The sequence below is a fragment of the Saccopteryx leptura genome, chromosome 2, assembly GCF_036850995.1.
Source record: "Saccopteryx leptura isolate mSacLep1 chromosome 2, mSacLep1_pri_phased_curated, whole genome shotgun sequence".
Lineage (NCBI taxonomy): Eukaryota > Metazoa > Chordata > Mammalia > Chiroptera > Emballonuridae > Saccopteryx > Saccopteryx leptura.
In genome coordinates this window covers 368,686,374-368,712,551 of record NC_089504.1, presented here as the reverse complement: position 1 = coordinate 368,712,551, position 26,178 = coordinate 368,686,374, and the positions used below count along the sequence as shown (strand labels likewise).

The window sequence follows — 26,178 nt, the reverse complement described above, 5'->3', positions numbered from 1 at the left end:
GAGTCTAGGACACCACCAAACTTTTTTGGATAATGCATAATGTACACGGGTTGTTGTATGGCTCTCATGGAATTATATTTTAAAATATGTGGCGTTCATGGCTCTCTCAGCCAGAAAGGTTCCCGACCCCTGACATAGGTGATCAGGACAACCTCCATCCTCATGGAGCTTCTCCTTTGCTAAGAAAGGTAAGACATATGCATAAATACCAAAATTTCAGTTCAGCTAATATTTACTGAATGCCTTCTATGTGCCGGCAATAAACAAAATAGACAAACTCCTTGCTGTCATGGAGTTTACATTCTAGTTTAGAGAGACTTATCCTTCAACTATAAGTATATTAGAAAATTGTGAATGTTTACAAGAAAAATAAATTAGGGGATGAATATAGGAAGTGTATGGGGTAGCAGTTGTCACAGTTCAGGCAGGTGGTCAGAGAAGTCTTCAGTGAACAGTCGACAGCAGAGCAGAACGTTAAGAAGGCCATGTGGAAAGCCATGTGGCTATCTGGGGAAAGAAAATCCCAGAAGTGAGACCAGCAAGTGCAGAGGCCCTGGAGTGGGGTGTGCTTGATGTACCCTTGGAACACTGAGGGGGCCGCTGTGATGGGAGCAAAGTAAGTGAGGAGATCACTCAGGGAGGTGACAGTGGCCAAATCACACAGCACCTTGTTGACACTGACTTTGAGTGAACTGAGAGCATTGCGAGACTTTGAGCAGAGTTATGACACAATCTGCTGTATGTTTTGAGGAACAGTTCTGGCTGCAGGATAAGGAGGAGGGCAAGGGTGTAGACAGAGATCAGAATATGACGAGTCCTAGGAAAGACTTAGAGAGAAAATGTCAGTGGTGTACAGAGAAAGTATATTCTTTCTATGGGTAGCTTGTGAGGGTAGGCTTGATGTAAACGATGCTATCAGAGCTTGGCCATAAATGATCAAGAAGACTTCAGTGAGTGGAGGTGGGGATTGAGTGGAAGAGTGTTTTATTATAGTCCAATAATAAGAGGAGGTATGATGATAGAGAAAAAATTATTAATTTGCTTTTGAAAAAGATCCTTTCATCTAATTACTGAGACTGGCTAGAAAAATAATGAGTATTTCTTATTTGAAATGTATTTTGAGTTCATTTATATTTAGTCCTTAGTTTATAGAGTCTGACCTATAAATAATGAATAATAAGCATGTATTTCAGTTTTAAAAGAATCCCCCAATTTCACATTTTGCCTCTTGAAATTTTAAAACTTAACATGACAGTTTTCCTGTAAAGAAACTTAACAGAAGCTCTTTAATAATGAATTAAGTATGTACAATAAAAAGAAAAAATGGACAAATAGTTTGAAAACATTTACCCTAGTCATTTGATGTTTTTGTGTGTAGTTTTTTTCTATGTGTAAATTTTCTTTGTGTAAAGTCAGCCAGTGAAGAAAGACACATTTTAGTTTTCCCTTTGAGGTGCTAGAAAAAAGATAATTTTTAAAGACAATGCCTCAGGGTAGCTCAGTATTTACAATGTAGGTCTTAAATTTAGACACTGTAACAGATAAGTTCATATATTTACATCTGTGTGCCAATTGAATTTCGTGGTATCTTTTCTTACTTTACATAAACACAGAAGCTTATGTTACAGTATATGTTTTTTAACCTTTCTAGAAAAGATGACCTCATCAAAAAACGCTCAGGCGTCCTCTCCACCAGTGGGAGTTCCGAAGCACCCCGTGGTTTCAGAGGCTGCAGACCACTTCGGAGTGGTCCTGACAGACTCTTCCAGGCACAGTGGAGGTAAAGAGAAGACTCTTCATGTTACTCTTTTGTTTGTTTTCAGCTGTAACTGATCTATTTCAGATTATTTGAGAAGCAGAGTGGGATAGGGTGTTTGTTTATTATTCAGATTATATCCTACCATGTGGTTGGGGGGTGGAGTGGGACAGGGTATTTGCTTATTATTCAGATTATATCCTACCATGTGGTTCTAGGTCCTATTTCAACCATTTTCTTAAATGTCCTGTAATATTCTGATATTGGTAACCTAGTGTCATGATTGGTATTTAAGATAATACACTCAGATTCAAAACATCTGGCACTAAGTTTTTATAATTCACAAAAAGGATTTTTCTGTCTCTTACCTGGCAAGTAAACCAAGTTTATATTTTGAACTCTGAAAGCCTAACTTCATTTTTTGATGACTTATCAAAATATATGGTGGTACTTATCATAAGACTTGGGTGTTTTTTTAAATTGAATGATTATAAGTCACACTCATTTTTATTGCTATATCTTGTCAATCTTATGGTTTTTTAGTATTGTAGCAGTAAAATCTTCAAAATATTTTTTTTAGTATTTAAATGTCACAGATAACAATTCTACTGTTACAGTGGTGGACACTGTACTCAGTGCTGGGGCAGCAGAGAGAAAGCAAGTTTTACCTGTAAGAAGTTTACAAGAGGATACAGAGAACTAAACTGTAACAACGTAGTGGGCAATATGGACAGATTAACTAATACCAGTGATTTTGATTGATTATGTCTGAGATTCAACAGTTTACCACAAGAGAAGTATCTGTATCACCTTTTCGATAAAGAGGAGGCCAAGTGGTGGAAAGAGAGCCTCCCTTACCTAAGCCCCAAAGACAGGGCTGTAGCTGGATGAAGAGACAGAGAAAGAGGTTCTAGGCAAAGGCAGCTCTTTGTGCAAAGAGACAGATGAATGATGTGTTCTATTTCATTTAGAGATTTCAAGGCTAGAGACTTTATTAGTGTGACTGGTTGCTGTGGAGAATTGATTCCAGAGTGGGGGAAGCCGGTGGGTGCCTTGTATAATGTACTTCAAATTTTAAGCTTTCCCTAAAAGCTGTAAAGAACCCTAAAGCATTTTAAAGAGGGGAAAAAGGAGGAATGGCAAAAGATGAGGCTAGTGAACTAATGAGGATAGTGATGGTGGGAATGGATAGGGAGGACAGAGATGACAGACCAATGCAATCAAATCTACATTGAATAAGGGAGAAATATGGTGACTTGGGCTTGGGTGTGGGCAGCTAGGGCCCATTTATCAAGGTAGGTAAGAAGAATTTTTAGGTGAAGATTATGGATTCAGTTCTGGAAGTCATGAGTGTGGAGTTATCCAAGCAGAGATAACCGTAAGGAGTGATTTTTTTACTCGTCATACCAACACTATGAACAAGGTAGCATATCTGTTTTACAAAATAGGAAACTGAGACTCAAGACTGTTATGCAGCTTGCCTGAGATCATCCAGAAACTAGAAGACCTGCTATTCAAACTCAGGGGTGTTCTTAGCTCCAAATGCAGTGTTTCTTCTTTTATTCTTTAATGTCACATGCTATTTCTTTTAGCTATTGAAGATATTCTTCTCTGTAGAGATTTTTTTCCCTAATAATTTTCTTTTTCTGTTCAAACTCTGGTGTTCGTTCTATGATGAGTTTTAACCCCATATGAGCAACATAAGGAAGCTGTGTGGTTATGTAATATTTAAAGAGATTTGCTAACAGTTCTGTTCATTCTATTTCCATTGCTTTCTGACTTGAAAGGAATACAGTAAGTATCACTCAAAGGTTCCTGCTTTGAATATATTCCTCTTTTTATCCATTAAGCAATTGGTTTTCAAAATGCCACCATTTTCTCCATGCAAGTACCATATGCAGCATTACTTTGATTATGTATTTGTATCTGGGTTGAAGAGGTGTGGAGACAGGAATTGAGCAGCGGGGTGCAGGCTAGACAGAGACAGGGCTTCCTTGGCGACTTCAGCTAAGTAATGCAACCATGGCCCTGAGTGAGTCCTTCTTGTTGCGGCTCCAGAAACTTTGTTCTTACCATTTCAGAAGAGAGCTGCTCTCTTGAGGACTAGCTTACTTTTACAAAATTCACAGATGAGTGGCAATATGTAATTTGTATAGTAACTTATACAGACCAGGTTGTTTCTGTCAGCATTCTTTCCTTGTAGAAACGAAGTGGGAAGCCAATTAGGACCATACAATTGTTTGATCAGTGAGAAGAGTTAGGTGCCTGGTTTAAAATGGCTGATGTGCCCTGGCCGGTTGGCTCAGCGGTAGAGCGTCGGCCTAGCATGCGGAGGACCCGGGTTCGATTCCTGGCCAGGGCACACAGGAGAAGCGCCCATTTGCTTCTTCACCCCTCCGCCGCACCTTCCTCTCTGTCTCTCTCTTCCCCTCCTGCAGCCAAGGCTCCATTGGAGCAAAGATGGCCCGGGCGCTGGGGATGGCTCTGTGGCCTCTGCCTGAGGCTCTAGAGTGGCTCTGGTCGCAACATGGCGACGCCCAGGATGGGCAGAGCATCGCCCCCTGGTGGGCAGAGCGTCGCCCCTGGTGGGCGTACCGGGTGGATCCCGGTCGGGCGCATGCCGGAGTCTGTCTGACTGTCTCTCCCTGTTTCCAGCTTCAGAAAAATGCAAAAAAAAAAAAAAAAAAAAAAGGCTGATGTTTCCACCTGCCACTGAATCTAGACTGTCTAATCTGTGGGTTAGGACATACCCTCCCCTTGGCAGTTCGAACTGAAAACTGTTGGACATTAGCTCTCTGACCCCCTTTTTCTGTGGGTTCATGGGGATGGTCATGTGGATCATGCTTTCTTGTAGCACTTTTCTTTGACTTCATATCCTGTCTTTCTGCTTTCATCCTGAGCAGCCTCCTCTCTGCGTTATTATAAGTATTGATTTCATTAGTCAAATTTTATCTGTTTACAGGTTGTGTCTGTTTTTGGATTAGAGTCCTTTTTTTTTTTTTTTTTTTTTTTTAACAGAGGCAGAGATAGACAGGGACAGACAGACAGGAATGGAGAGAGATGAGAAGCATCAATCATCAGTTTCTCATTGCGCATTGCGACTTCTCAGTTGTTCATTGATTGCTTTCCCACATGTGCCCTGACCGCGGGCCTTCAGCAGACCGAGCAACCCCTTGCTGGAGCCAGCGACCTTGGGTCCAAGCTGGTGAGCTCTTTGCTCAAGCCAGATGAGCCCGCGCTCAAGCTGGCGACCTCGAGGTCTCGAACCTGGGTCCTTCCGCATCCCAGTCCGACGCTCTATCCACTGCGCCACAGCCAGATGAGCCCGCGCTCAAGCTGGCGACCTCGAGGTCTCGAACCTGGGTCCTTCCGCATCCCAGTCCGACGCTCTATCCACTGCGCCACCACCTGGTCAGGCTGGATTAGAGTCCTTTTCTCTTGAGGTGTGTTAAGACAGGATAGTTAACAGCTAATATAATAATCTGTAGTTTGCTAAATGTGTTTTATATAGCTTGGATGAATAAAAAAAACTTTTAAATAAAATTATACATAATTTTGAAAGTTCTCTATAAATTATAACCACAATCAGACTTGAAACACCCAGTAATAATTACATATATACACTGTTTTAGCTATGAATTCAAATTAGCATGGTCATAATTATCATACTCATAGGCTATTTTTACTTTCCTTCCTTTTCCCCTGTATTTGGCTATTTTATTGCCTTTTAACAGAGGACAGGAAATTAGTCAGATTATTAACTCTGGCCAAGTTTGAAGAACCTTTAATTAAATGATATTTGGCACTTATCCCTTTTAGTTTATTGAGTTATTCTGGTCTCTTAACACCGTGGGGTTTTGAACTGCATGTTTCCGTTTTTAGTTCCAGAGGCCCCTGATCGTCCTACCATCTCCACTGCATCAGAGACATCTGTCTATGTCACTTGGATCCCTCGGGCCAACGGGGGTTCTCCAATCACTGCTTTCAAGGTTGAATATAAACGGATGAGGACTAGTGATTGGCTGGTTGCAGCTGAAGATATCCCTCCTTCCAAACTCTCTGTGGAAGTTCGTAGTCTAGAGCCAGGTAGTGATATTCAAATGTTTTTGTTTTCTACCATCCATGCTAACTTTAGATGCATATTTTTAATAACCATACAGTTTTAATCGTTAAAGTAATGCAAACATATACAAATTTGAAAATATAAAGAAGTAAGTCACCTGAAACCCACCTATCCAGGGATAACCATTGTTTATATTTGGGTATATCTCTCTTTAGTCTTTTTCCTTTTTTAAATACAAACTAGGATCATGCCATAAACTTTGTTTTGTGACTTCATTTTCCCCATATTATATCATTAAAAATTCTTCAAAAACTCAAATTTTAATAACTACATATGTACCTACCATATAAATATACCATAATGTACTTGACCAATTCTTTATTTCTGGATTTTAGATTATTTTTAACTGAAAATGAGTAGAAACAGTGTTGTTGTGGTGACATCTTTATGTGTGTATGTAATTCAGTATGAATGAATATTTTAAGAGGAAATTTGCATGTTACTTGACGGCAGTTGTTGGATCTGCTGATGCATCTCAGCATAGTTATAATTTAGTGCTTAGTCTTAGGGAAATGATACAAAACCTTACACTTTTTTCTGTAGGTTTTATTTCAGCAGAGGACTGTCCCTGCCCCCAAATATCATGAGGCTACAGAAAAAAATTAAAGCATAAAAAAAGATACATTTTATTTTACCTGTTTAGGTTTCATGACCAGTTTTGTTTATGGACTTTCAAGTGTACTTTAGTAGTAAATCCCTGTTTGTCTAAACAGCCAACATAAGAACCTAAGAACATTGTGTAGGTGTGGTTGGGAGAAAGTGGCAGGTTCTTTTTAAAATAATCTTTTTATTTTTCAATTACAGTAAACAGACAATATGTTAATTTCAGGTGTACAACCCAGTACTTCGACATTTATATAACTTACAGAGTGATCATCTGGATAAATCTAGTACCCATCTGACACCATATGTACTTATTCCAGTATTATTGACTAGATTCCCTCTGCTGTACTTCATATCCCCATGACTGCTCTATGACTACCAATTTTTAGTTCTTCATCCCTTCACCTTTTTCCCTCATCCTCCCAACCTTCATCCCATCTGGCAACGTCAAATTGTTCTCTGTATCAGTGAGTCTGTATCTATTCCTCTTATTTGTTTATTTTGTTTATTAGGTTCCACAGATAAGTGAAATCATGATATTTGTCTTTCTCTGTCTGACTTAATTCACTCAGCACAGTATCCTATAGGTCCATCCATGTTGTCTCTGTTGACAAGATTTCATTCTTTTTTATGGAGGAGTCATATTCCACTGTATATATGAACCACTTCTTTTATCCATTCATTTTTTACTGGACATTTAAATTCATATCTTCATTATTGTAAATGAATGCTGCAATGCTGCAATGAATATATGCATGTATTTGCAATTTAGTGCTTGGGGTTTCTTTGGCTAACTGCCCAGAAGTGGAATTGCTGGGTCCTTCTTTGTTTCCTGTTATAACCTTTGTTTTAAGGTCTATTTTGTCCAGTATAAGTATTGCTATTCCAGATTTTTGTTTCTTTGTTTCCATTTTTCATGAAATACCTTTTTCGTCTCTTTACTTTTAGTCTATGTATGTCTTTCGATCTGAAGTGAGTCTTTTGTAGACAGCATATATAAAGGTCTTATTTTGTTATCCGTTTAGCCACCATGTCTTGTGATTAAAGCATTTAATTAATTTACATTTGACCCTTTGAGTAGTGAGTTTTTTCCATGCTCTCTGATCCCCAGGAGTGAGTTGTTTTTTTCAAAAAATAAAATTAGTTCCAGTTTTATTAACTTAAAATCATGTCTGTTTGATAACCAATTTATGAAAACAGAAGAACATACATATTCCAGATCTAAGTTTAAAGACATACATGTATGATCGTATTCTGGATGGTCAGGAGGCATGAGGACATACATGAGCATTCTTACTACTCAAAGGATTAAATTAAATGTTGATAGGTATGTATTTATTGCCACTTTATTATTTATACTTTTGATCTTTTTTTCTTCATTCTCTTAAAAAAGACCCTTTAACATTTCTTACAATATTGATCTTGTATTGCTGAACTCCTTTAGTTTTTTTTCTTTGAAGTGCTTCATCTGTACTTTGATTCTAAATGATAGCTTTGCTGGGTAGAGTAGTCTTGGTTGTAGGTCCTTGCTTTTAATCACTTTGAATATTTCTTGCCAGTCCCTTCTGGCCTGTGAAGTTTCTGTTGAAAAATCAACTGACAGCCTATGGTATTTCTTTGTAGACAACTAACTCCTTTTCTCTTGCTGCTTTTAAGATTCTCTGATTGTCTTTAATCTTTGGCTTTTTAATTATGATGCATCTTATTGTAGGCCTCTTTGGATTCATCTTATTTCAGAGTTTCTGTGCTTCCTGGACTTGTGTGTCTTTTTTCTTTACCAGGTTAGGGAAGTCCTTAGTCATTATTTCTTCAGATAGTTTCTCAAAACCTTGCCCTCTTCTTCTATGATACGTATGTTGTCACGCTTCATGTTTTCGCGAAGTTCCCTTAAACTATCATTAAAAAAATTTTTTTTCTTTGCTGCTCTGATTGGGAGTTTTCTATTTGTCTTACAAATTGGTGATTACATAATCTGGTTTCACATAATCTGACATTGATTCTCTGTAATCTAGTCTTCATTTCAGGTATTGCATTCTGTTTTTCTGACTGGTTCTTTTTTTTAAAATCATTTCTATGTCCTTTTTTATGCTGTTGAAATTCTAAGTTAGTTGTTTTTCTGGATATTTTCACTGTTCTTTCATCTGAGACAGGTTTCTTTTTTCCCCCCTCATTTTGGCTGCCTTTTTGTATGTGTTTCTATGTATTAGGTAGATCTGCTATGTTTCTCAGTCTTGATACGAGTGGCCTTATATAGTAGGTGTCCTATAAGGCCAGTGGCACAGCCTCCTTGGTCACTCAAGCCAGTTGTTCCAGGTGGACCCTCCCCCATGTGGGCTGTGTGTACCCTCCTGTTGTAGTTGATCCTTGATTGCTATAGGCTGATCAGCTATGAGGACCTGCTGCAGCTACAGCAGAGGAGCTGCTGTGCAGGGGCCAACCCCATGAAGCAGAACTTCAGCAGGTCTCTTGTTCCTGCTGAGTTTGCCCCTTGAATGCATCACCGAATGCTCTGGTGTGATCTGAAGCTGCCCATCAGGTGCTCTGGCTCTGGGGTCCCCCGGAAGGTGCAGGTCAAGGTTAGATGGCGCTTGTGCCCTGCCCCAGGCCTCTCAGCATGAGCTACAGAGCAATCTTCAGATAGCTACTGGGCTTAGAGGTGCCTGAGAGAGGCCAAGCTGTGAACCAAGTCCAGCTGCCTCTAGTGCTGGGCATGGGCCATCTTAGCAAGAGGTACAAGGTATGCTGAGGCCAGATGCTGCTTGCTTGGGATTTGTGAACCTTTGAGAGATTTTAGGAAAGTTTGCAACATGAGCCAGTACAGGCCTTTGGATGGAAAAGCCACTGGAAATACTTTGGGTGGGTCCGCAAGTTGTGTGGGGTAGGGTCTCGAGAAATCAACAAGGTGGATGAACTGTGTTAGCCAGGTTGGTGGAGAATTAGATATGGGGCCACCTGCACCTGTAGGGGAGGGCTCAGCAAAGTAACAGTGGCGTCTGCCAATACTTCTGTTTGGAAGAAAGCTGCCCCTCGAGCCCTCTCCTCAAAGTCATACAATTCCATTCTTGCTCATATGTCCCTGGTGCCTTTTGAACTAGAGCTCAGAGTGAATGAGACCGGGTGGGTGGCACCCGTCCTTTCAGAGGCATGGCCAGGACTGCAGGTGCCCTTCATACCAGTCAGCTGGAGTCCCCGCTGGTTTACAGCCAGGAGCTTCCTGGCCCTGGAACCTTGAGCTAGGCCCTGGTATGTGGCCGGGATGCCTGGTATTTAGATCTTAGAATTTTGAACACCATATGATTGAACAACCTACTACCAGTTGGGTTGAAATATATTTGTTGAGATCTACTTTCTATATAAGCTTTAGAGTATGTTACTGTTACAGCACAACTGTTGTATTTTGAGTATTGTACCTTCAGTTCACTTATTACAGCTTTTTCAATTTGGGTTTTTTTTTTCTCTCCTCAAAAGGTTCAACATACAAATTTAGGGTCATTGCTGTTAACCATTATGGTGAGAGTTTTCGGAGCTCGGCATCTCGTCCTTATCAGGTGGCTGGGTTCCCCAGTCGTTACTCTAACCGCCCAGTAACTGGACCTCACATTGTGCATACAGAAGCCGTCAGCGATACTCAGATTGTGCTGAAGTGGACGGTGAGCAGCATGTTGTTTCTAATGAGAAGATTTTCTGGTTTGGCCATGTTAACAATTTAATATTCTCATGATGCAATACAATGCACAGCAAATTTTTGAACTTTTAAGTGAGGAAATTGAAGGGCACAGATATTTGTCTAAAAGCACTCATTATAAACGGGGCAGTGTTAAAAGTAAAATTATTACCTCAGCTGTCATCCAGGTGTTAACTTAATTGCCATTTCATGATTTATTCATTCTGAACCAATTGTACTTTTATGCATTTGAACCTTTTGAAGTACATTGCTTTATTTTTGGTTAGCCGTGCAGTAAGCTAAATGCCCTTAATACCTTTGAATACCTTTGAATTAAATTTAAAATGGCCATCAAGGATGTTTACAGAATGAATCTAGAGAAATACTGCCATGCAAATAAATCTTAATGAGTTTGAAAATTAAGTTTATTTTTGTCTTAGACAAGTTTTTGCTTCTATTTTTCAGTACATTCCATCAATTAACAATAATACTCCCATTCAAGGATTTTATATTTATTACCGGCCAACAGATAGCGACAATGACAGTGATTACAAGCGGGACATTGTAGAAGGTAAGACCCACTGGTAAGCTGGGGTCCCAGTAAAGGAGTTTGGAGGGAGTGGGTTTATAAATATATGAAAAACATCATCCCAGGCTAGCAGAGTAAAAAAGTGAAATGGTAATATGTACTATTACTTTGAGTTTTTCCCGACGAAAGATAATTTTTCAACTTAATGTATATAGTAGCTTACATTTTGATTGTGAAAACTGTCAGTTACGAAAGTGTGGGGGAGATGGATTAGTCAGTAGTTCATTTGAAAATAGTTTTTGTTTTGTTTAAGTGAATAGTAACCTGTGTATAAAAATCAATTGCAACTTCTAGCTTTATTTTTGTTTGTTTGTGTTTTGTTTTTTTTGGTGCTGAAACCTGGGATCGAATCTAGCTTTATTTTTAAAAATAATGTCTCAGTCAACAGTGCCATTGAAGTCTGTGCTCGAAAGATCACATCTCAAGTATATTATCCACTTTTAGAGATGCTGAGAAATTGGAATGTAGGTAGAGGAGAAACAGCCAAGATGGTGAAGGGTGGTGAAACTGCCTTTGTTCTGCATTTAAACTGTAGTTCAGAACTTTGCTTGTGGTCTGAAGACACCACGTGATCTGGCTGGCCCCTGCCTGCACCTTCAGCCATGGCTCACACACCCCTCCTGTCTCACTGTGTCTTCTGTCACACACTGGCTTTCTTTCAGTTTCCTTGTGTGCACCTAGATCTTTCTTGCCTCAGGACCTTGGCATGTGGTAGTTCCTGCTCCCTATTTTGCTCTTCTTCCAAGGCTTTATCTAGGTACTCTGCTTTTCTCTGTTGTGTGCTTTAATGTTTCTTCTTCAGATCACCTCCTCCCACTTAACTTCTAGTTGCATCCTTTATGTATATTTCATAGAAATTGATCATAGGTGTGTGTGTATGTGTATGTATATGAAATTATTTGCTTGAAGTTTGTCCCCCTTGAAGCATCGGCCCAGCATGTGGACATCCTAGGTTCAATCCCCGGTCAGGGCATGTAAGAGAAGGGACCATCTGCTTCTCTCCCCCTCCCTCTCCCCTTTCTCTCTCTCTTCCCCTCTTGTAGCCAGTGGCTCAATTGGTTTTAGCATCGGCCCCTGGCACAGAGGATAGCATGGTTGTTCTGAATATTGGCCTCAGGCACTAAAAATAGCTCGATTGATTTGAGCATCAATCCTAGATGGGGGATGCCAGGTAGATCCTGGTTGGAGTACACACGGGAGTCTGTCTCACTATCTCCCCTCCTCTCACTAAAAAAGAGTTTGTCCCCCTACTAAATGTTAACCTTATATGGGTAATGGGCCCTTTATCCCAAAACTGTATCCCCCGTCCATCCAGTGATGAAGTGGTTAGTATTTATTGAATGAATGAATGGAGTCCAAAAAGAATATGGAATATCTGGGATGATAAGGCTGGAAAAAAGATGACTAACAAGTATCAGGATAGCTGTCTTCAGATATTTAAGGACTGGATGTGGAACTCAGTCACTCGGGGAGGGGCAGTTAAAAGGAAAGAGAATAGAGGAAGAACTCTCTAACACAGCATTTCTAACATAGATTCTCGTAAAATGATAAACTCCCTAGTTTTGGAGGGGCTCTCAGTTCCTTGGAAGTGATTCTTGCTGTGGGAAAAAGGCTTCTTTCAAGGTCTTTTTTCACTCCCAAATTCTGATTCTTTGAAATATTAGTGTCCTAATGGACCATGTCATAAAATTGCCTTAGGCCAGGCTTACTTTCATATGACTTCTTGACATACGATACTGTATATAGTTTTTGTTATAAGTAGTGTTACAATAAATTACTTTAAAATATGCTATACATATCACTTTTCTTTAAATATTGTAGCATTCCTCCTCTTAATGTTTACCTAATGGAATTACTTTTGTAATATAATGAGAACTTTATCATCTGAATTTTAGTACCTGGCACATAATAGACACTCAGTAAATATCTGTTTAATGAAATAGTTTATTTATTTATTTATTTTAAGTTTTTTCTTAAGTGAGAAGCAGAGTGAGTGACAGACTCCCCGCATGTGCCCCGACCAGGATCTACCTGGCAGGCCCCCCACCTGGCCATGCTCGGCCAGTCGGGGTCAGGGGCTATTGCTCTATTGCTCTGTAACTGAGCTATATTGGTACCTGAGGCCAACTTGCTCCAACCTAGCCGTGGCTGCAGCTGTGGGAGGGGAAGAAAGAGATAGAGAGAAAGGGGAGAGGGAGGGGTGGAGAAGCAGATGGTAGCATCTCCTGTGTGCCCTGACCAGAATTGAACCCGGGACTTCCATATGCCCTGCCAACCCTCTCCCATTGAGCCAGCAGGCCAGGGCCTTGTTTTCTCTTTTCTTAATCTGGAAAAGTAGAAAAGCAATTAGTCACTGAAATTTGCTTTAAACATAAAGAATTGGACAAATGTAGAAAGATATTTGTTGGTAGCAAAAGGATTCTGTGAAGTCAAGGTAGTGGTAGCCTTGAGGGGGAGTGACCGACGGATGGAGCAAGTGGAGGGCCTTTCGGTGCTAGGAGGGTGCTCGTCCTGGACCGCGGCATTGGCCACGTGCAGTTAGTAGCTTTTTGTGAGATGTACAGTAATGGGTACTTCCTCATGCACATTTTACTTCATAGAAGGGCTATTTAAAAAGGAATGGAAAGAATTGTTAGTGAACGTTGTACATTTTAGTCCAAGCTAGATCTTCATTTTAGTCTAGCTGGGTTAGGAGAGTGGGCTTGTCAGATTTTTATTTTTAAAGTCTTTTGACAGAGGTTAAACATTTGTTATAAAATAGTTTAAAACAAGGCAAATATAAATAAAATGAACATCCCTCCTAACTCTTTGTCTCTCTCACTGTTTTCCCCACCCTTCCTAGTTCTTCTTTCTAGAAATATCCACTGGTAAACAGTTTTGAACTATATTCTGTAGTTAAATCTTTGAACTTTTACAAGCTTGTGTGATGTGAATATTGAGTGTGGAACTGAGAAATTACTTAAAAGGAGCTTTTGTATCTAGTAGTAGGTCTGTGAATGTGCGTTTTGCCTTATGGTTCACAGAGAACTTGTTTATAAATGTAATAGATGGAGCAATTAGATGTTTAAGTGGGCTTCACTGTGCTGTGTAATTTGCTTATTTCTTATTTTCAAGTTTATGCATTTTAAATTCTTTTTGTGGCAGTTAGGAACTATTGGCCTCTTCTCCCAAACCAAGGAACAAAAGTGTTTATCCTTTGTACGTAAAGCTGTCTTTAAAGTAAAGTTTTAGATTACTTGTGTATATTGACTCAAAATTTTTTAAGCTTTTGAAAAGTATTTGAAACTCACATTTTAAAGAATACAGTAAGAACACAGTTGCATTGTTATCCTATTTCTGAATTAAGTTCCACATTCAGATAAACTGGAGGTGTTTCTGGCATAGTAGTGCTATTTTGCTGGATATTTTTATCTTATAAAGTTGAGTCCAGATAAATCAGAGTAATCAGTTGATCTTTAAGTCTGAGCTTTGGGCTTTTCACCTTTTGTAAAATATCCTTTGAGGAATAAATTGCCTGTTGATTTCAGACCCAATAATGCAGTTAGTTGTCTTATTGAGCAATCAGTAAAAACTCTTTCTCTGTGCATATATTCCCTATCATTTTAGCTATTGGAATAATTAACAGAATAATGGAGTGTTAACCCATTATTTTAACTGTTTTCTCTTATTAGTAACATATCAGAAGCTTCATTTAATTCCATTTTTATTACTCCCCTGAAAGGAAAATGTCAAATCTAGGGTAGTAAGTGTTCAAAGTGTTTATTGTTAGGTAGGTGTAGGACTGGGCTAGGAAAGACATTAGGGTATTAGGGTAGGGGAAAAATGTTGAGGTTTTTAGGAAGATTTTAGAATTTAGAAATAGATCTATTCTAGTCTCAACCAGATTTTGAGTCAGGTTTCTTTTAAGGTTCTCTTTATATTTATAAATGAGGCATAGATTTCCTCACTTATTGAGGCTTTCAGAGCCCCTTGATCCTAAAACAAACAGCTTCTTCATCTTATAAAATATGGGTGTTTCTGAATGAGGAATTTTGTATTGGTGACCTTGGGAAGGGGTTATGCTTCCAGATTGAAATATTTTTCTCTGTATTGAATTAGAAAGGAACCTGGTGCTATCGCTCCCATCAGCCAAGTAGATTCGACTTTGTATGTGTGGGGTTTTTTTCCCCCTTTAGTTAATTCTTAAATCAGTTGGTAGTATAGTTGAGTTTCTAAGAAACAGTGGAAACAGTTTGAAGAGATATTTTCTAAGAGGGATTAAAGGTGCTTGAAGAGTTAATTAAACTTGGCAGAATAAAGTTTGTCACAGGTCCATAGAAGTAAAAATGTAATTTATACTGGCATGTTCAGTTCAGGAGTGTTTCTAAATGAAATGTTGGCTGGTGCCATGGACAGCAGAATTGTTCTATTTGAGATACTTGTGTGGTTTGGAGACCTTGACCCAAAAGAAAAGAAATGGAGCAATAGCCAGGAGTTTCCTGTGGTGAATTTGCTTTTTGATTATTCTCAACCATTTATTCAGGCATCTGGGCATATGTCAATTCCTGCCACTTTCATTACAATGGAATTGGGAGTTTTGCTAAGGCCTGTCTTGTAAATAGTAACTTGTTCTGGAAAAGATACCATTTGCTGATTTCACATGTAGTATTGTTTCCTGGTGGGTAGACAGAGAAGATTATCTTGCTGGGTAAAATAGAGGATCAAAGGAGTTGAGGGGTTTTTTAACCTGTGTATAAAATTAACGTATATTTTATGAAAGACTCATCAGTAACTCATCAGTAACAATAATGAAACAAAGTATTACTACCAGCACACAGATACAGCTTTGAGTTTATCATTTTTTCATGCCATGTAATAGAAATGCAATTTATTATATTTGTGGTGCATTACTATAATACTTATATTAAATACATTTTTCTTGCACAGACTGACTATGTGGTAATGGATATTGCTCCAATCTCATTTATTAAGTAATTATATTGACTGTATCAGTTGGATTGTATGATATGTGAAGCTTATCTTTTATTTTCCTTTCTAGGTTCAAAGCAATGGCACATGATTGGGCATCTGCAACCAGAAACCTCCTATGATATTAAAATGCAGTGCTTCAACGAAGGAGGAGAGAGCGACTTCAGTAACGTAATGATCTGTGAGACTAAAGGTAAGGCAGGTGAGAACTGTGCTTTTTCCCTGCACAGAGCTAGAATTCCAAACTCTGGGTTATTCCTCTATTGATATATTCACCTAAGGAGACTTCTGTGCTGGACCTTTTTCTGGGTGCATACGTTTAGACTGTTCAAACAGGAAGTATAATATATTGACTGAACACTTGTCTAAAAATGGTTTACATAAGCATCAATCACATTTATTAATATCTCTGCCACTCTGAGTAATAGGTCATTGCCCTTCTCTCTTTCTCCATTAAGAGAACAGAAATATTTGCTGACCAATTTGTGAGATTGCCAAGAGAATTGGAATAGTAAACAAAACATATGAAACAAAATGTGTGAAAATTTTAAGGATAAAAGCAACATATGTGTAAAGTGGTTTCTGGAATGACAGATATGTATAACACTGCTTGGTTAATTAAGTATAGTAGTTCAGTTCAGAATTAGCAGTTTCTAATTCTACATTGAAATTCTCAGTCTGCCTACATACAGATATTAACTGCAATGTTACCATCTTTAGAAATGGAAGATGTAACAGAAATAGCTAATGTGGATATTTACAACTCAGAAGCACTCCTGTTCAGTCCCAATTAATCTGACAGAAAAGGAGACATTTTTCCTCTATTTTTAAGAGCCAGGGAGAACTTCCAGAGATCCCCAATAGATCTCCCCATAATGTCTCGTTGGCCAGAACTCAGTCACAGGCCCCCCGGTCATTCTTGAGGTGGATGATGGATCAGGATCTACTCCAGGGCTCTATGGGGTTCAGTGGACACTTGCACAAAATTGGGGGCCTACCAGCAGAGGGGAGGAGACTGGTGAAGGGGCTGTGCAGCCCTTAGCATCTGCTACCAGTGATTTTATTACCCCTGTTTTAATATGAGGAAACTGAGAATCAAAAACTTTGAATTAAAAAGCCAAGTTCAGCCCTGGCCGGTTGGCTCAGTGGTAGAGCGTCGGCCTGGCGTGCAGGAGTCCCGGGTTCGATTCCCGGCCAGGGCACACAGGAGAAGCGCCCATCTGCTTCTCCACCCCTCCCCCTCTCCTTCCTCTCTGTCTCTCTCTTCCCCTCCTGCAGCCAAGGCTCCACTGGAGCAAAGTTGGCCCAGGCACTGAGGATGGCTCTGTGGCCTCTGCCTCAGGCGCTGGAATGGCTCTGGTTGCAACAGAGCAATGCCCCAGATGGGCAGAGCATCACCCCCTGGTGGGCATGCCTGGTGGATCCCAGTCAGGCGCATGCGGGAGTCTGTCTGCCTCCCTCCCTGTTTCCAACTTCAGAAGAAAAAAAAAAAAGCCAAGTTCCATCTTTTAATTCTAAATCATGTGTCTTTCTGCTGCAAACCCCACACATTAAATCAACATTTAAACATATACATATATAGACTTTTAGACTTTACCTTGAATTTTATTTGGTTAGCACATATTTAAGCACCTTTTTGAATAAGATTCTGATGTGTTAATGGGTATTTATTTGTTTGTAAAATGATGTAATACTTGGAGAAAAATCAGATAACAGTGAAATGTATCCTTTCTGTCCCCAAAATATTTAGGAATCTAGCCACACAAAACAAAAGGTACCTATGTAGTAAATGTTGCTTAAGTAGTAGCATACTGTAGCTGTGTCTGTAATAGTAGACCTCAGAAATTGACTCTGCTGGGAAATACAAAAGGTCCTACCTACAGACTTTCAGATCAGTACAAAATGAAAAAAAACTTCTTTGAAATGTTCATGTTGAATGACTTTCTAAAAGGTATTACACAGCTCCTAGCCTATTTAAATAGAGTATATTATATACAAAATCATCTTTTCTTTCTTTTTTTATCCTTTATTAAGTAGCGGCAGGGAGGCAGAGACAGACTCCCACATATGCCCCAACTGGGATCCAGCCCGCAAGCCCCCTACCTAGCGATGCTCAGCCCATCTGGGGCTGCTGATCTGTTGCTCAGCAACCCAGCTATTTTAGTGCCTGAGGCGAGGCCATGGAGCCATCCTTAGCTCCTGGGGCCCACTTGCCCAAACCATTCAAACCATGGCTGCAGGAGGGGAAGGGGGCAGGTGGAGAAGCCCCCTTACCTTTCAAATAAATGACTCAAGTTTTTTCCTTCCCCTTCCCCTTCCCCTTTCCTTTTTCTTTTTCTTTCCTTTTCCTTTTCTTTCCATCTTAGTGAGAGAAGGGGAGATAGTGTGACACTCCCACATTTGCCCTAACTGGGATCCACTCGGCAACCCCGGTCTGAGGCTGATGCTCAAATCAACTGAGCTATCCTCAGTACCTGAGGCTGACATGCTGGGACTGGCTGAGCTATATCCTCAGCACCTGGGGCCAATGCTCAAACCAGTCAAGCTACTGGCTGCATGAGGGGAAGAGAGAGAGAACGGAAGGGGGAAGGGCAGAGATGCAGATGGGCGCTTCTCCTGTGTGCCCTGGCTGGGAATCGAACCTGGGACTCCTGCACGCCAGGCGACACTCTACCAGTGAGCCAACCGGCCAGGGCCTCAAGTTTCTTATGAACAATGTTTGTTTTGTGTAGTAATTCAGGAAGGTTTTCAGAAGTGATAGGTGCTGAAGACCCACTACCCTCAAATATCATAGACTGTCAGGATTTTTTTTCAGTCCTTTGGTGCACGTGTGTGTGTTTGCCAATATCTTTATGTTTTTTGTGTTACCTTTCTTATTTCACATTCTGAGTTGTCTCTTATTGGTGTTAATGGGTCTGTCTTACTCACCTGTACCACATGCATGTTTAACTGCAACCAGACCTTCCGGCTGGGTAGAATAATGAATGAATGAAGGGTAGATGAAGAGTGTAAACCTGAAGGACTGCTCTGGGAGTAATCGTGATCTTTAATGTATAATTTCTAACATCCATTTTGCCTCAGAAACTTTTTTGTTTTCTTTGGAGTTGGCAGGGATCTGAGAATTGTTTAATCCAACACACTGTGCCATGTCTTCTTTCAGTGCATCCATCTAGCTTCCTGAGATGGAGAGCTCTTTCCTTTGAAAGCTGGCCTCTCCTTTACAATTCCCAGCTCTGGTCTGTAGTTCAAGTTACCAGAAAATTGAACCCTAATATAATGTTGAAGTAAATTTTTTAAGAGACCACTCTGTCCATATGGGTTTTGAGGTGTCATAGCATGAAATATAGTCTACTAAGTAACAACTATAACAACATTGAACACTGCCATGTTCAAGGCTCACCGCTAGGTGCTTTACATGGACTACCATGTTTACTCTTCGTCACAGCCTGTGCGGGAGCTCTTCTTATCCTCGCTTCCACACGCAGAAGCTGGTTCTTGGAGGTTAAGGTCATCCAGCTGTGGATAGGGGTGGAGCAGGGATAGAGCTGGCAGTCTGCTCCCAGAGACCTGTCAGCCACCGTGTTGAACTGCTTTCCCACGATATTTAAAGCATGAAAAACATGTTATTTGGGGACAGAGAAAAATGGAGCTTGAGTCTCATCTGTTGTTAGCTTTTGTTACCACTTTCATATCAATGAACTAGGTAAAAGTACTGCAAATGTGAACTCCAAAAGTTTTTGGTTTTGGAATGCGTAATATTTATATGCAAGGTTTTTGAGGTTGTCTGTAATTGTTCTAATAGTCCAAAGTCATATCTTCTAACATTAATCACATGGTACAGGCATAAAGTTTGTAATTCAGAGTCTTATTCAGCTCAAAGTAATTAGATAGGAAGGAGTCTTTGTCTCATCCATAAATTGAAAATACTTTTATTTCAAGTCTTTGGGAGTTGTTTGGGTTAGACAAGTGCATATGTTTCTCTGATGATATGTTTTCTTTAGAATTTGTGGACTCAAACTTTGGCACATCAGATTTTGAAACTTTTGAGCCCTCTGTGAATCATTGGTGGTCAGATCATCTCAGTAACAAGTGTAAACAGACTGGCTTACATTCCCAACCAGACCTCCTTCAGAGAGTAAACCATTTCATAGTCTGTGTTCACTCTGACATCATGTTTTCCTTTATATTTCATCTAGTGAAACGTGTTCCTGGAGCTTCTGAGTATCCTGTCAAAGACTTGAGTACCCCTCCCAATTCTGCGGGCAGTGGAGGCAACGCGGGGCCTGCGACCAGCCCTGCCCGAAGCAGTGACATGCTGTACCTGATCGTGGGCTGTGTACTGGGCGTGATGGTCCTCATCCTCATGGTTTTTATTGCCATGTGCCTGTGGAAGAACCGCCAGCAGAATACTGTACAGAGTGAGTTTTTCCTAAATATTGCCTCCTCTTTTCTGAAAAAGATGGGTAGAAAAATATAGAATAAATACTGATTTCTAACAGTTCTGTGTATTAGTGTCATGACATAGCACACATTAGCTACTCTTCATTCCGAGGAGGTGACTTTACAGTTGTTCCAGCTGTCAACCAAAGTAAGTGGAGCAACAGATTAAATTGCCCAGTAGAAACAAGCAACAAAGCCAAAGCCACACCAGTCTCCCAGGGAACAGCTGGCTTGGCGCCGGCAGACGCTGCGGAGGCCGGGTGCTGGACCTGAGCCTGGCGACCACAGTAACACCTTCACACTGGACCTGGTTGACAGGGACGGAAAAGGCACCATGGAAAGGAAAGTAGTGCAAACTTCTGAGTCACTGTCCCTGAATGACACAAATTCACATGCTCTAATACCAGTCTTCACCCAGTGGTATTTTCATCTTGTCTCAAAATGACTTTGTCTATTTGCTACATGTTCTACTTTCAGTGCTAAAGGCTCCATTGGAGCAAAGATGGCCTGGGCGCTGGGGATGGCTCCTTGGCCTCTGCCCCAGGCGCTAGAGTGGCTCTGGTCTCGACAGAGCGACGCCCCGGAGGGGCAGAGCATCACCCCCTGGTGGGCAGAGCGTCACCCCTGGTGGGCATGCCGGGTGGATCCCAGTCGGGCGCATGCGGGAGTCTGACTGTCTCTCCCCGTTTCTAGCTTCAGAAAAATACAAAAAAAAAATGTATACACAACTCCATCCTTTTCCTTAAAAGTGTTATTTACTACTATTTGAAATAGCCTACCTTTTGTGATTGTTTTATACAATTTCTTTCAGCACTTTGAAAGAAGTTTATGGCAGTTGTAACACTTAGTGTTGCAGTAGTTTGATAATTTCAGCTTGCACAATTTATTAATTCTCTTTTGAGTAATTGCTTTCTGGTTAATTTTTCTTCTCATTAATAGAGTCATAACTCAAGAGTTCCTAGATACCTCTACATGGTAAAGGAAATAGCAGTAACATTATTAAAGCATATCTGACAAGTAGGCTTTCACTGAGCACTTTTAGAATGTTTTATTTTAGTGTGTAATAAAACTTCGTAAGCAAGAAGATTATCCCTTTCAGTTTTTTTTCTTTGTTCTTTCTTAATAGAATATGACCCACCGGGATATCTCTACCAAGGTTCAGATATTAATGGGCAGATGGTGGAGTACACCACTCTGCCTGGCACAAACCGGATAAATGGAAATGTTCATGGAAGCTTCATAAGCAATGGAGGTCTCAGCAATGGGTGCTCCCATCTTCACCATAAGGTTCCTAATGGAGTCGGTGGAATTGTGAATGGGAGCTTAAATGGAGGGCTTTACGCTGGGCACGCAAGCTCTCTAACCAGGACACATGTGGATTTTGAACATCCTCGTCATCTAGTGAATGTAAGAGACCCAATAATAAATGAAACTGTCCCTGTGCCCCACAGTGCCAAGGTACAAAAGCAGGGTGGTTATGCAGGCATTTTCCAATATAGGAACCTCACTGGTTAACTGGAATGGAATTAGTATGTATACCTGGCAACCCTTTGATCCAGAGTAATGTTTGTAAGATTTCTGTTAGCAGGTAATAGATATACTCATCAATTTGGTTTATATATTTTAATGATTTAGCACTGAAAGTAGAACATGTAGCAAATAGACAAAGTCATTTTGAGACAAGATGAAAATACCACTGGGTGAAGACTGGACCGGATACTTTGAATTTGATTTATTTGCTAGAGGAGTCAGGCAGTTCTGACACAGTGACGCAGGCTGGGAATGAGTCTCAGTCCTTGCAGGCAGCAGCAAACAGCACATATGCTGTCTCAGAGAAGTGGCTATAATTCAGCTTCTGCTATTGTCATGCAGGACCCAATGTGACCGGATTTTCTGCTTTTCTATCTGTAAGTAGAGGTGAAATGGCCAGATTTTTTTACATACTGGCAACTCCAGTTTTTGAAATCACTGTGCAGGCCATCTGCAGGCCACCAGACCGACTTCTGACACATTGCGAGTTTCTTCTGTTTGTCTTGCCCAATGTGTGTTGTTGCTTGTAAGGCTTTTGAGTTTTACAGTGTTAATATTCTTAGCCACAGGAGGTGATAAACCTTTAAAACCACTTTAAATCAGGAACAATTACTGATATATTTAACTTTAGAAATGGGAACAGAATGAGTAGCTTATTTTAGATTTATTTTGGTTAAAGAGGTTCTCTGCACCAGGCAGTGTGACTTATTACATGGTTTGGATATGCATCTCCATTATTTTTCAACCAAATAGGTAATTTTAGTTGATCAGATTTAAATATTGTCATTGTCTTCATTGCAGATAAATTTGCTATAACCCACAATATGCTAAAATTTGAAGTTTACTTTATCTTTGACTTTAATAAAGATTTGTTAGATATTTGGAGAACAGAATAATAATATGTATTTGTGTCTTAAAGCTAGAGATCTGATGGCTTTCATGTGACCTACCTAGCTTTAGTATGTTCTAGGAAAAATATTTAATTTGCTTTTAACTGCATCTCATTACCAAAAAAGAATAATGATTTCATTATTTTGTATGGAAAGACATGGCTTATATTCAGACTTTCTAAACTTTTTTTGTCACCATTTCTAGCCCAAACTGCTAACATTGTCCAAGAAACTGAAGGAGGGAGTGTGAACGTCTGAATAGCACATGCTGTTTCCATAAGAAGAAAAATAAGTCAAATGTTTACTTTAATATTTGAACATAGTACTTTGGTTTTTTGAACAATAAATTATTTTTTTAAGATTTTTTAAAAATTTATTGATTTTAGAGGGAGAGGAAGGGAGACAGACAGACAAAAACAATATGTTCCTGTTTGTGCCCTGACTGAGAATTGAACTAGCAACCTCTGCATCTCCAGATGATGCTCCAACCAACTGAGCTATCCGGCCAGAGCAGGAATTGCTGTTTAAGTAATAGTCACCCCATTAGGTGTAAAGATTTTAGAGGTTACCTGTGATTTTAACTGATTAGTTTCCTTATTCTCTTCTGGTTGGGAGGAAATCTGGAAATTTAAAAAATGATGGTCATCATAAAAATCATCAATTAAGTTTAATATGGTTAGTGATTCAAATAAGTACGTACATTACCCAGTAGATTGTTAAGTTGATTTTCTGAAGCTTTTAAATTTACCCCCATGGGCTGAATATAACCTAGGAATATTCTTTGAATGTTTTCTTTAAAATTCCTGTTGCTAGTTGGATCAGGAATGTTAAGAAAAATTTTTAGTATTTTTGGTTTGCTTAGATTCTGGCAGTTGGTATGAGATGAATGGAAATGGAAAGTATTCTGGGAAAAACAATTGCCTGAACTTTTCCTAACCTTGGAGGCATGCTTTGAGTTTGTGTGCGGTGTGACACCCTCTCCCACCCTTATCAAATTCAGCTGTGCTGTTTTTCATCTGAAAGCAGAACTTTGATTCTGACCATGAGGCTGGTTCAATTCTTAACTTTAGTTTTTAAGAACTCTTGCCATTGTGTATGTCAAGTGAACATTTTACAATGAGGTATGTGTTAATCTGGGCATTTTTCTTAATTACTGGGCAGTTTCCGCCAAAAGCAACATCAAAATATTAACACTCCCCTCCAAGTCACTGCTGGCAGAGAATCTACTCCATCTGGAAAAATATAACATGTTTTAAAACTTAGTGTAGTCAAGTGAACAGACCTAATCGAAATAATTATAGGAAAATGAAGATGGGTTTATCTTATGACATCATTCAGACATTTCCACTCTGTGTCTGAAACTGGCATCACATAAATCCTTCCGTGACTGCTAGAAAAGTAAAATGAGTAGGAGATTATGATGTAAAGTGTATTTTGGGCCCATTAGGTTTGAAGCACTAAAGGGAAGTGACTAACCTTCTCCATTTATTTGCCTCCTTTCAGTACAAAAATACATGGAAAAACATGGCAGTTAAGTTTCTAGAGTACAGTTTTAATATTGTGCAGAACTCATTTGTGAATACAGGTAAATAATGATAATGATAAGCATAACATTGCTTAGGGAGTAAGCTAACATACACCGTGTATCCATTTATTACTGGCATGGCGGTCATATTTGTGAGTATTTGGGTAGTGATCTATGGTGCCTTTAGCCCTCTCCTCTTTCTCCCCTGTGCTTCCTTCCTGACCAGGGTGGCGGAGTGTACACCGCATTACCTCAGACTGACCCAGTGGAGTGTGTTACCTGTCGAAACTGTTGGAACAACAATAGGTATGTTGATATGTATTTGCACAGGTTGTTGTGAATAGAAGTAGGACTCCTTTTAGTGAAAAAGGTTTTTCAGATTTTACCTAAGATATAAATTTCTCAGTAAGGGGGCTATTGCTAATCTTTTTCCCCTGCTTTACAGTTTCTATCTTTCTGTGCTTTGGTTTCTTTAGCAATATTGACACTATTAAGACTTTGTTTCTAAGGTATTAAAAGGTTTGATGTTTCTGAAATCTTTACATTAGAGTCATTCTCTGGGTACAGACTCTACCTTTTCTCACCTGGGATTTTCTGTTCCATATTACAGGATGTTTTCTACTCGATGTTATGAATGAGAGCATGTTTGATTATTAGGGGAAAACCTCTCTGGTATAACAATGTTTTTTCATAGTTCTATCACTGAAATTTTCTTAAAAGATTATTCAGTGTATTTTTTTTTAATTCTTAAAACCTTAAGATAATTAAGTAGTAAAGTCTTGCTTTTCATTTTCTTTTTTAAAAATATTAAAAGTAAAATGTATAACAATATTTCAAACAAAACATATGTAATGTGTTTAAATTATGACAAAATAAGCCCTGGCCAGTTGGTTCAGCGGTAGAGCGTGGGCCTGGCGTGTGGGGGACCCGGGTTCGATTACCGGCCAGGGCACATAGGAGAAGCGCCCATTTGCTTCTCTACCCCCCGCCCCTCCTTCCTCTCTGTCTCTCTCTTCCCCTCCCGCAGCCAAGGCTCCATTGGAGCAAAGATGGCCCGGGCGCTGGGGATGGTTCCTTGGCCTCTGCCCCAGGCGCTAGAGTGGCTCTGGTCTCGGCAGAGCGACGGCCCGGAGGGGCAGAGCATCGCCCCCTGGTGGGCAGAGCGTCACCCCTGGTGGGCGTGCCGGGTGGATCCCGGTCGGGCGCATGCGGGAGTCTGTCTGACTGTCTCTCCCTGTTTCCAGCTTCAGAAAAAAAAAATACCAAAAAAAAAAAAAAAATTATGACAAAATATTTAGAAAGCTTTTGTGCTATCTCTGAAATTCAACGATTATCAAATTTTTTGTTGTAATAATGTTGTGTCTGTCAGAAATTTTAGTTCCTTCTTTTACATAATGATGGTATCGGTTTACATGGTCTCAGAGTTTTTCCAATCTCTAAAACTCTGCAATTTAAAACTTATCAGTAGTGTGTAAAATAATGGGAGTGTGAAAAAAAATGGGAGTGTGGACTGGAGTTTGGCTATTTCATTATTGAAATGGGGTTTGACCATATTTTTAAAATGAATTAACAACAAAGTGTTTGTCTGGAAGTGACCAAAACCAGAACTGGAAGGAGGATCTGGTCAACCACAGAAGTAAAAGCCCACTGTTTCAGCATGTGTTTTGAGAGTTGTGGAACAAAAAGCTTCCTGGAGATATAAAAAAACATTTTAGGGTTTATATATTAGCAAGAATGGTCTTTCTATTTTGTGTACTAAGATTTGCTTGTTACATTTTTAATTTCTCTATGCCTCTTGCTAAATGTTAAAATGTCCGTAACATTGGAGCCATATTTTTGTCCTGAGCCTTGTCATCAGCTTTATCTAATTTGTTAGTAAGATGCTTAGAACTGGTAGAGATATTTCATACACCTGGTGAGTAATCAGATGGCTTAATGAAAACAAATGATGTTGCCTAAACACATAAACGTTTTCCTTTGTAGTTCTTGTGGCCATCAGCAGGTCTTGATTCAGTGTAGCTTTTAGAATGATATTATCAGAGTCTAAGGATAAGTAGATGCAGGCCCTGCGACTGCTTAAATCTGTGATC

At 39.7% G+C, this 26,178-nt stretch overlaps 1 protein-coding gene across 9 annotated transcripts in view; it reads left to right on the top strand.

The window, feature by feature from the left end:
- Positions 1–26,178, top strand: part of CDON (cell adhesion associated, oncogene regulated) — a 119,900-nt gene that overhangs the window by 71,872 nt on the left and 21,850 nt on the right. For 7 of the 9 annotated variants that reach the window (XM_066365161.1, XM_066365162.1, XM_066365160.1 and 4 more), the window contains 8 exons: positions 1,652–1,780; positions 5,639–5,842; positions 9,951–10,132; positions 10,612–10,717; positions 15,774–15,896; positions 19,900–20,121; positions 21,270–21,550; positions 24,315–24,394. In XM_066365161.1, coding sequence (XP_066221258.1) covers positions 1,652–1,780; positions 5,639–5,842; positions 9,951–10,132; positions 10,612–10,717; positions 15,774–15,896; positions 19,900–20,121; positions 21,270–21,550; positions 24,315–24,394 — 1,327 coding nt within the window. Of the gene's footprint in view, positions 1–1,651; positions 1,781–5,638; positions 5,843–9,950; positions 10,133–10,611; positions 10,718–15,773; positions 15,897–19,899; positions 20,122–21,269; positions 21,551–24,314; positions 24,422–26,178 lie in introns of all 9 variants that reach the window. The other 2 variants (XM_066365169.1, XM_066365166.1) reach the window with 2 other exon arrangements.